At 25.8% G+C, this 12,769-nt stretch overlaps 1 protein-coding gene across 1 annotated transcript; it reads right to left on the bottom strand.

The window, feature by feature from the left end:
* Positions 1 to 10,049: 10,049 nt before the first annotated feature.
* LOC135926928 (ATP-dependent DNA helicase pif1-like) lies at positions 10,050 to 12,023 on the bottom strand. The gene has a single exon (XM_065462860.1). The coding sequence runs from the start codon at positions 12,021 to 12,023 to the stop codon at positions 10,050 to 10,052; it is 1,974 nt and encodes a 657-aa protein (XP_065318932.1).
* Between the last annotated feature and the right edge of the window lie 746 nt (positions 12,024 to 12,769).

Raw genomic sequence — 12,769 nt, 5'->3', positions numbered from 1 at the left:
GAAATTTTTTTTATTTTAAATATGGGCTAGACATTGGCCTGAAATTTTTTTTTGCAGGAATCGCCAGGCCCGATTAAAAAACCAAGCCCATGCAACTTTCATATTCTGATTTTATTTTTATATGAATTATGACTTTTCTATATTTTATTTCAGTTCCAACTAACAAAATTATTATGGTCTTTGGCGGGCTTGAGAAAATTTTCCAAATAATATGGTTTTCAGAGATTTACCTATCTCCAGGCTTGGGAAAAAATTACAAAATTATTATGGGTTGGCCAGGTTTAATGTCTGGTCCATATTTAAAATTAAAAAATTTTCAAGCATATCTATTTTAAATTTTACCCAATATGATTCCTATCACAAATTTAAATTTTGATATTTCTAATACCCTTAATGCTCACGGGTTACATTGCAACAATTTTACCTCTTTTTCTCCTAAATTTTAATATAGAGCATATTTAGTGCCACATACACAAACTAACTAATTACCCCTCAACTCCGTCATTCTTGAAGAATTAGTAAATAAATATATGATATATAAAATCAATATAGTGAGGTTTATTATGATCTCCATCAGAGGTATTCATTGGGATAATTTCTAAATAAACCGGCTACCCCTCCCATAATATAAAAAGATAAATTATTCATATACATATAGGTTTAAATTATTTTACAATAATATTACCCGAACGGCTCACCGAATTTAATTTATTTTAACATTCATATTATCTATATAATTGATTAAATGTTAAATGCAAAGTATATTTCACAAGTAAAATATTTTAATAATTTGAGATAATTTATCAGGTTTATAGATATTAATTTATAATAAAGGAGAAATAAGGGGATTTTATTTACAAATCGTTCATTTCTATAGTAAACTATTTAGATTTACTAATTTAATATTTATAAATATAGATTGAGATAGAATATTTACATTTATGATTATAACTTTTTAATATGTTTATAGAACTATAGATAACCTGAGCTCACAACATGAGAAAAATTGCTATCGTAAAATTCCTCTTTATGAAGTTGATGGAACAAAATTATGAAATATCTAAATATATTACTTTTGTAATTTAGTCATAATTTAATGCATGTATATTTTGTAAGTTTATGAACTAAATAAATTATTTATAATATATATATATATTGAAATTAAATAAAATTAATTTTCTAAATATATATTTACATTTTTTTGATAATTAACTCTAATATCTTATTTTTAATAATGTCAATTTTTTTGAATAAATAGAGAATGATAATAATTGCAGCCTATATTATAAATAAGATAGAAAATTTATTATATACTTTATAATAGGTGATAATGATAAATTTTGTTTTCAGGCAAATATAGTAGGAGAGACTGGGGTTAGGTAAACCCCGGGGCTTGGCAAATCACTCAATCTCATTTTAAATTAAATACACCAGAAGGTTAAAATTTTATCCTAATAAAGTTTTTATTAGTTTATATCTATAGACAAAAAGATATAAAATTTTCAAAATATTACTACAGAATTTTAATTTTTATTAAAATATATAATCATTTATATGTAAATTAAATTTTAATGTCAATCTCTATAATTTGGGTAGGTTTTATGAGTATTTATCAAATCTAGATATTATTTCAATCATCATTTGCAATTTAGAGTTAGCGGGGTTTGCTAAACCATACATGTAAATTATGGCAGTTAATAAAAGAAAAATTTCAAAGTCTTGAAAAGGCAATTTCATTATGATTATATTTAGGATTTATATCAAGAAATCACAATCTTTCCTTATTTTTATATGTCCAAAATTATATATAATTAACTTCAATTTATAAATATTATGATTTTTTGAACAATAAAATTATTCTATACGTAGGTTTGGGAAACCCCTTGAAGTGGTTCCAATACCTTTTAATCAAATCTCACATCTTGAGAATTAATATATAGTTATATTAATTGTAAAAATATTTAGCTGTGATTAAATTTCAAATGCAAAGTATATTTCACAAATAAGATTTTTTAATAATTTGAGATAATTTATCAGGTTTATAGATATTATTTTATAATAAAGGAGAAATAAGGGGATTTTATTTACAAAACGTTCATTTCTATAGTAAACTATTTAGATTTACTAATTTAATATTTATAAAATCAAATCGAGATAGAATATTTACATTTATTTCGTAATTTTTGAATATGTTAGTAGAACTATGGATAACCTGAGCTTGCAACATGAAAAAAAATTGCTATCGTAAAATTCTTTTTTTATTTAAAAAGTATGAGATAAAATATATAAATTTATAAATGCTGTATTTAACATTTAGCGAAACCTAAGAAGTCCCCTATCAAAAATCGCAAGAAATCCAAATAATTAATGATTTTAAATTTATAAATAAAATAATTTATGTCTATAAACGATAATAATTGTAGCAAATTTTATAAATATAATAATAAATTTATTATGTATTTTATAATAGGTGTTAATGTTTAAATTTTGTATTGAGACAAATATAGTATAAATGTAGGCTAATATAGTTGATAAAATCTAATATTCAGAACCGATTAAAGCGATTAGCAGTTTAGTGATTATCATCATTTCTTTATATCCAAGTTAAGTTATCTTAATGTAATGTTAATTAAGTAAATTCGAAGTTTAGTCACTTTATTTTAACATTAAATACGGCAATTCGTAGTTTATATTTAACATTATATACGGTAATTTGTAGTTTAGTCACTTTATTTTAACATTATATATGGTAATTCGTAGTATAGTCACTTTATTTTAACATAAAATTAGGCAATTTGCAGTTTAATAATTATAATTTAACATTAATTGCCGCAATTGGTAGTTTAGTCATTCTAATTTAAGATTAATTACCGCAATTCATAGTTTAGTCATTTTAATTTAAAATAAAATACGTCAATTCGTAGTTTAGTCACTTTATTTAAACATTAAATACATCAATTCATAGTTTACATTTAACATTATATATGGCAATTCGTAGTTTAGGCATTTTAATTTAACATTATTTACCGCATGTTGTAGTTTAGTCATTATAATTTAACATTATATCCGGCAATTCGTAGTTTAGTCACTTCATTTTAACATTAAATACGGCAATTCGTAGTTTAAATTTAACATTATATACGGAAATTCGTATTTTAGTCATTTTAATTTAACATTATTTACCGCAATTCGTAGTTTAGTCATTATAAATAAACATTATATACGGCATCTCGCAGTTTAGTGATTATAATTTAACATTAGTTACAGCAATTCGTAGTTTAATCATTTTAATTAACATAATATACGGCAATTCGTAGTTTAAATTTAACAATATATACGGCAATTCGTAATTTAGTCATTTTAATTTAACATTATATACAGCAATTTGTAGTTTAGTCATTTTATTTTAATGTTAAATAAGGCAATTTATAGTTTAAATTTATTATATGCGGCAATTCGTAGTTTAGTCATTTTAATTTAACATTATTTGCCGCAATTCGTAGTTTAGTCATATTATTTTAACATTAAGTACGGCAATTCCTAGTTTAGTCATTTTAATTTAACATTAAATACGGCAATTCGTAGTTTAGTCACTTTATTTTAACATTAAATACAGCAATTCGTAGTTTAAATTTAACATTATATATGGCAATTTAGTTTAGGCATTTTAATTTAACATTATTTACCGCATGTCGTAGTTTAGTCATTATAATTTAACATTATATACGGCAATTCGTAGTTTAGTCACTTTATTTTAACATTAAATATGGCAATTCGCAGAGTTGGGCAGTACCGCGAATACTTGTATCTAAGATACAAGATCCTTTTGTATCTTCTACTCAGTATCTTATTGACATTTTTAATAAGATACTAGTATCTGTATCTAAGATCCTTTATTTTGAAAAGAATCTTGTATCTTTTTCATTTTCTTTAAAAAGATACAGATACAGATTCTTTTTAATATTCATATTTAATACTTTACATATCACACAATCTAACTTTATATTCTTCGTGAAATCTTGTATTATTTTCTGCTATTTAAATATATTGATAACCAAAATTAGTTGGAAATTTTACAGATCACAAAGATAGATAGATTAAAAATAACAACACCTAAACTAAATAAGTAAAGGTTATATTTTATATGTAATATTTTTTAATTTGTAGAATGTTTAACATTTATAGTAGTGAAGATGAAATTATGGAAATAGGTTCTCCAAATCCGAATCTTAAAATTCTAGATGGAAAATTTTATAAAGTAATTTATGTGAAAAAGGACAAGGTACAAGCCGAATGTCAAAATTGCACAAGTAAAAAAGTTATTAAAGGTTGAACAAACTCCTCTACAAACTTTGTTAAACATATTAAAGTATATTATACATTTTTATTTTATAATTATTAACATAATAATACCTATACTTATGTCCCTCTTAGATAATTGTTATTAAAATTTTTTATAGAAGATGGTTGATTATCAAATTAAAATCATTTTGGATATATAATTTTTAGAGGTGTACCGATACCACTTTTTGGAGGTGGATCCGATCCGATATCATATCTTATTTTGTATTCTGTAAAGATACCAATGGTTTTAATTTTTAATATACTTTTTATTAGTATAACAACTATAATTTAACTATACCATAACTTATGTCATTTAAATATATTATAATGATCAGTTATAGTTTATATTCAATTCAATTGCAATTCTAAAAGTATATAAAATATTTTTATTGTTAAATCACTTTTATATAACAAGTAATAACATTAATCTATATACATATTAATTAATAAACAATTATATTATGAAATTTGAAATAAATATTTAAAGTAATATTTAACATTAATATAGCGAAGATTTCTTTTTAGTACTACCAATATTTCCAATTTATCAGAGGTCAGCTTGCGGCGATATTAACTGTCAATATCACCAGCTTCACTAAAAACAGATTCTAAAAAGATTATTGCACACTTTTATAAACAGAATGCGCAAAAAAATAACAATATGGTAGAATGTTTATTAATTAAATATTATTATTAAAAAAATATACATAAAAATGGATTTCGATTTTATTTATAAAAATAAATGATTTTAGATATAACTATTTTTTTAAATTTTATAACATTTTATTTTTGTTAAAGAAGCAATTTTATATCGGATCAAATTTTATAATATTGACCGATAATTGATATTTTATAATGGGTGAAATATCGGTTCGATAAAAAATATCGGCACATCATTAATATATTTTATATTTAATTATTTTAGCAAGTTCTTATTAGAGGAAATATTTAAGCTACAATTGATATATAACATTATATAATTTTAAAAGGCTCTTAATAAAATAATTATAATAAGGTAGAATTTAACTTTATTAGTTACTTTTATTTATTTATAATATAAGTAAAATTATATTACAGTATTTATCTACAAAATTTAATCAATTTAAAATGCATTAAAAAAAATTGTTATATATTTAATAATTAAATAATATAATGTTATACATTATTTTCATATTTTTTATATATAATTAATGATTTTGCAAGAAATATATTAAAAAAATTTGAAAAGAGATTTAAATGATATTTATATATATATGATATTACAAATGCAAGAATTAATAAGTCATACTAGAAAATAAAACTAATTTAAAAAATACATAAATATCACAAACAAGTAATGATAAATAATTATTAAAGATAATGAATAAAATAAAACTAGTATTATTTTTTTTTAGAGATGCCATTTAGCCATATACTCCAAATATAAGCTATATTTAAAACAACATAAAAAATAACCTGCAAATTCTAATAAATCATTTGATTTAATTTTTTTTCTTATTTGCACATTTTCAACTCCCATTAAATATACTACTCTCCCTTCCCTGTTTAAGCTATTAATGGACAAAAATTAATATTAAAATCCCTGGTTATTATAATTAATTCATCAATAAATATTTTATTAATTATTGCAAATATTCATTATTATATGTGTAATACTATGTTCTTCACAAATAAATAATAAAAATTGTATTTTATAAACTATTCTAATTTAATTGGTAATGATAATTTGAAAGTATCTTGTATTTAAGATACTCTAATTTAGTAAAAGATACAAGTATCTTTTATCTTGTATCTTTTTGATATTTTGAACAAGATACTAGTATCTGTATCTAAGATTCATTTTTTATAAAGAATCTGTATCTGTATCTAGATTCTTTTTCCGGAGGACCTGCCCAACTCATTCGTAGTTTAAATTTAACATTATATATGTCAATTCGTAGTTTAGTCATTTTAATTTAACATTATTTACCGCAATTCGTATAATTTAACATTATATACAGCAATTCGCAGATTAGTCATTTTAATTTAACATTAGTTACCGCAATTCGTAAATTCATTTTAATTTAACATTATATACGGCAATTCGTAGTTTGGTCACTTCATTTTAACATTAAATATGGCAATTCGTATGTATAATTTAATATTATATATGGCAATTCGTATTTTAGTCATTTTTAACATTATTTACCGCAATTCGTAGTTATTTTAACATTAAATACGGCGATTCGTAGTTTAGTCATTATAATTTAACATTATATATGGCAATTTAGTCACTTTATTTTAACATTAAATTTGGCAATTCATAGTTTAAATTTAACATTATATATGGCAATTCGTAGTTTAGTCATTTTAATTTAACATTATTTACCGCAATTCGTAGTTTAGTCATTATAATTTAACATTTTATACGGCAATTTGCAGTTTAGTCATTATAATTTAACATTAGTTACCACAATTCGTAGTTTAATCATTTTAATTTAACATTATATACGGCAATTCGTAGTTTAGTCACTTCATTTTAACATTAAATACGGCAATTCGTAGTTTAAATTTAACATTATATACTGCAATTCGTATTTTAGTCATTTTAATTTAACATTATTTACCGCAATTCGTAGTTTAGTCACTTTATTTTAACATTAAATACGGCAATTTAGTTTAGTCACTTTATTTTAACATTAAATACGGCAATTCGTAGTTTCAATTTAACATTAAATATGGCAATTCGCAGTTTAGTCATTTTAATTTAACATAAAATACGGCAATTCGTAGTTTAGTCACTTAATTTTAACATTAAATACGGCAATTCGTAGTTTAGTCACTTTATTTTAACATTAAATACGGCAATTCGTAGTTTAGTCATTTTAATTTAACATAAAATACGGCAATTCGTAGTTTAGTCACTTAATTTTAACATTAAATACGGCAATTCGTAGTTTAGTCACTTTATTTTAACATTAAATACGGCAATTCGTAGTTTAGTATGGTAATTCGCAATTTACTTGGCAATTCGTAGTTTATAACAATTCGTATTTTAGTATCACTAGTAGATAGCCCGTCAAAAATGACGGAGAATGAGAATTTTATTCGTTTTTTTAAGAATGATGTTACCTTTTATTTAAAAATCATATCCAATTTATATAATTTTTAAATCCCCCCTCCCCATTTAGGTCAAGTCCAAGCAATGTCATTGAGTCCAACCCATTAGGACTAAGAGTGTAAACTATTATTTGAGTCAAAATATATTTAAATGAGCTTGTACCCAATACCAAAATTCTTTGTAAATATATTACTGGTTACATAAGACTAACATTTAACATTAAAAAATTTCAAGCCAGGTCCAAGCTCATAATATTTGAAAAAAATTTCCACGCGTTCAAGACCTTATAATTTATAAAAAAAATTCTCAAATCTAGCTCAACCCATAATAATTTTTAAAATTTTTTCCTAGCCCGGCCCATAATAATTTGTATAAGATATTCCCAAGTTAGGTGCAAGCAAATATTAATCTTGAGGAATATTTTTCAAGCCCAGTCCATCACATATTAAGTTTCAAAACTATTTCCCAAATAAATAATTTATCAACACATGAAGGGGAAATCTCGGATTTACCAATTAGTGGGTTAACTCCTTTTATCAAAAAATTTGATAAGGGCTATCTATATCTTTTGTTAAGTACAAAAAAATGCTATCTATTTAAATTGCAAAAATGCCATTCAATACTAATGAAACTTATATGCAATTTATTTATATATTTTTTAAGAAATTTGTTTTTCTTGCCATATAAATTTAGGTATTTTTTTTAAAAAATGCTGAGGATTAATTATTACTCTTTGTGTCTGGTAAAAATAAGAGCAAATCCTTTATGACATTTTAATTTTTTATGGAAAAAGCGACAAAATAAATCTGGGCAGTCGTCTGCAGAAGAAAAAATTGATGTATAATATCATCCCATTTAGGGTTATAGGTGAAAGTAATGAATAATGACGGATTGCCAAAGCAGTGTACAACACCTATTGCATCCTGATAAAGCTGAGGAGAAGAACGCGAAATGATATTTCTGCCAAAGTGTCAATTTTGGTATACCCCTCTAAAATAGAATCATGAACGACATTGTCAACTCAACCATAAAACGGTCGTAAGTATTGTTATAAAGGCCATGACAAAACTACCGCATATTTTCCCATTAATAATGTTAATGAAATTGGCTGCACTACACATTCACGTTTGAACATCTCTCTAAATATTCATGAAAGTTCCTCAGGGAATCGGATAAAATATTATTTATAATAACTCCTAATGAGGTGAATGATAGTGGAATAAAATGCTTATATTTTTTAAAAATTAGGCAGAGGTGGCATAGGGATTGTGGTAGTGGTGATAGAAATATCATTTGGAGGCAATTGGGTGTATAAAATAAATATAGATATAAAACATTAGATAAAAAACAAAATAAACCTCCAGAGGAGTTCACAGTGCCTTATTATCTTGGCCACCAGTAACTCTAGAACGGGTAAGGCGTTTGTTGAATCGCCATTTTTTCCTTTGCTTATCTTTAATAATAGATTCATCATGTTTGGTAGCAATGTGAGGGATTAGGGTTAGCCTAGACAAATAAAGGAATCAGGCAAAAATATAAATATATTGTTGAAATTAAACAAACATTAAAATAATGTAAAACCGGTAGAAGGGTCAATATTAGATGCATATTTCTAATAAGTTGGAGGGCTATCATCAAATAAAATTTTTGGGGGACTTATCAAGTCTATTATGATATTATAAAAGTTAAAAAATAACATGATAAATGTAATGTTATTAAGATAAAGGTTAATTAATTGTAAGGTAATTAAAAAATTAGATTAAAAAAGGGGGGAAAAAGAAGGTATAAATTATTATATTATATTATATAAATTAAAGGTGATAAGGTTTTGAGATATAGTGGTTAATAGATAATAGAGATAGAAAGAAAAGAATGAGATAATAAAATTTAGTGATAAATAAAAATGTTTATTTTTGTTAAAAAATAGGTGGAGGTGGCATAGGGATTGTAATAGTGGGATAGAAATATCATTTGGAGAACTGGGTGAAAATAAAATAAACATAGATATAAAACATAAGATAAAAAAAACCTCCAGATGAGTTCATTTCAAGCGTAGTTCTTTATTATTTTGTCTACCAGTAACTCTAGAACGGGTAAGGCGTTTGTTTATTCTTCATTATTTTCTTTGCTTATCTTTAATAATAGAATCATCATGTTTTGTAGCAATGTGAGGGAATAAGGTTGGGTTAGCCTAGACAAATAAAGAAATCAGGCAAAAATATAAATAAACATTATTATTGAAATAAAATGAAGATTTTTTGGAATAGATATAAAATAATATATAATATTATTTATAATAAAAATAATGTACTATGTATATTTTTTGTGCGTTATACAAAATAATCAGCAGGGATAATAGAGCAATGGTGGATCCGACAAAATGGTAAACTTTTAAAAAAGTAGGATCCTTAAAAATTGTTATATTCATTTAGTTAAATTTTAAAAATGTACTTTGATATAATTTTCAATTAGACAAAATATTCATCAGAGATAAAAGCGCATATTGAGCGGCCTGACAAAAGGATGCTTAAATAATATAAAATTGTTTAAATTATAAAATAATATCATACTAAGTAATGTTCATTCTTATTCGTATAAACCGGGATTAATCGGATATAACCTCATGATATACCACATTGGTAGTAGTCTTTGTTTTATCATTGGTTATAATCTTTAATTTATGAGGAGAACAAACTCGAGACATAGTCACATATAACTGTCCATGTGAAAAAACAGGATGAGGTAAATAGATACCAACTTTGTTCAACGTTTGTCCCTGAGCTTTATTAATTGTCATGACAAAAGCAGGTCTCACGGGAAATTGGCGGCGCTTAAAGGAAAATGGCAAGCCAGAATCTGTAGGAATTAAACTTATTATAGGAATGAGAACTTTAGTACTGAGAAAACTACCAGAAACAAATTCCGCCTCAATTATATTTGGTAGCAAAGAAGTTATAATCAATTTAGTCCCATTATTCAAACCAGAAGCAGAATTTAAGTTACGCATTAATATTATAGGTACCCCGACTTTGAGTAAAAGTTTGTGAGGTGGTAATCCTGATATACTTAAAGAGTTTAAAAATTCAGTGGGATAAAACGTCGCTTCATCCTCGGTTATCGTTTTATCAGCACTTATGTATGTAATTAAATCTCCCGGAATTTTGTTAATCAATTTAATATTTATAGAATCGACATCTACGTTTTTAGGGGTCAGGATTGCATTTTGAGCAAATGATGTTCGGTTAAATGATGAATTGTCTTTGTCTATATCGTAAACAAAAGCAATAAGATCCTCGATATCATTGGAAGCTATACAACAATCTTGAGGAATTTTTATTTTATCCCTGGAGCCATCGAATGTTTCACAGCCTTCACCAACTCTTAAAAGAAATTTTGAGTATTTATTATTAATAAGATAATTATTTGCTTCCTGGAATTGTAGAAGTCTCATATTAATACATAACCTTAAGGGCACTATATGTGACCATAAATAGGATCGTTTTAAGGTTGAGTTAACAATGTCGCATCTTCCACCACGTTTAATAACAGGTAAAATCTGTCTAAAATCTCCGCCAAAAATAATAATTTTACCACCAAACGGTTTGTCTAATTTCATTATATCCTGAAATGACCTATCCACGGCCTCGAATATATGTTTATGAGTCATTGAAATTTCGTCCCATATTATAATTACCGATTGTCTTATCAATTCAGCTATTTGGCTTTGGTAAGGAATATTACATGAGGAACTTTCATGAATACTTAAGGGGATGTTGAAACGTGAATGTGCAGTACGGCCATTATGAAGAAGAGTTGAAGCTATGCCAGAAGATGCAACAGCTATAGCAATTTTACCTTGAGCTCTCAAGTTAAATAATATTGTATTTAATAGAAATGATTTTCCAGTACCACCAGGACCATCTATAAAAAATAAATTATGGGATGGAGTGGAGGGCAAGGACATAATTTTGGCATAGATAATATTTTGATCCCGATTAAATAAATTGTAGTTAGCCAAATATTTTTTATACATATCATTAGTATCGTAGGAAATTTCCTCCCGAATAAGGTGACACCTAATATTAGCTGTAGTAGATGGAGATTGGGTGGATAATAAAGGGATAGGCATTCCCAAAAAATCCTTATGAGATTTACCATTTTGAATCAAAATTTGATTGATGTGGCATAGCGCGAGATTTTCGGTGATAAGGTTATCCGGCTCTGGTGATATTTTCTTGGAAAAATCTTCACAAAGATAAAATTTAAAAGAATTCCATAGACCTAGAGGATCTCTCGGCTCATAATGTAATAAAATAACAGAAAATAACTGGCGCAATTGATATGGCATCTTAAATGAAAGACCTTTCTCTAAACAATGGTTCCATTCCGCATCATCTGATAACAGACCACGTCGAATACATGCATCTTTAAAAGTGTTACTGATAATTCCATTAAAAGAGCGTAGATCTTTAAAGCATGTAGGCCCAGTAACATAATTAAGTAATAGTCTTAAATAAAATACCTCACCCTCTTTAGGAGAAACTGTGCGTATACGGCCTATAACTTTATTACCACCCATTTTTCGTTTTAACCACTGTTTAGATAGAGGTTTCCACACATAATATCTTACAAAATCTGCATAAATATAATGTCTGGCATCTGTGTCAAGTTGATTAATTTTAAACCATTCGGTTAATTTTGTACCAGGATTTTTAGTTAAGATATTATTTATATCAGTATTTGATTGAAAAAGGATTATATTGATTGGGTAGATGAAGGTCTAAACGATAGACTGCAGGAGAATGATCCTGCATTTCAAAATCCAAAGTACGCCATAGCGATTCTATGGCGGATATATATCGAGCATCAATGAACTGGGTAGTTTCATCAACATTATTAATGGAAACGGAAGCAGTAGTTCTGTCATGGCCTTTGTAACAATACTTATAAATGTATTTTATGGACTGGACAGATGAACAAATTTCTACATTTATATGTGCATTATATTTTTTTGATAAATGTTTATTATAAGGAATAATCTAACGGTTGTTAAATATAAATCCGTTTAATTTTTTTTGGAAGGTAACGCCATCATTTCGTCGCCTATATAAAGGATAACCATACTTATCAATAGAAGAGGTTTTTTGAGCATTTTCCATCAATCATGCAGGGACTATTAGGAAATGTTATACCACATGGCCCATGTGTATTAAAATTGCTAATAATTTGAAACAGCTTAGGCTCAGTTATTTTGTTAGGAATTTCAGAACAAACTACATCATCATAAGTATCAGCCGTTGGTAGCCTATGAGATTTATGTAGTAT

The sequence above is a fragment of the Gordionus sp. m RMFG-2023 genome, chromosome 3, assembly GCF_954871325.1.
Source record: "Gordionus sp. m RMFG-2023 chromosome 3, tfGorSpeb1-WG-v2, whole genome shotgun sequence".
Classification (NCBI taxonomy): Eukaryota; Metazoa; Nematomorpha; class Gordioida; order Chordodea; family Parachordodidae; genus Gordionus; species Gordionus sp. m RMFG-2023.
The sequence above is the reverse complement of the archived record's forward strand: the minus strand, read 5'-3'. Positions and strand labels throughout refer to the sequence as shown.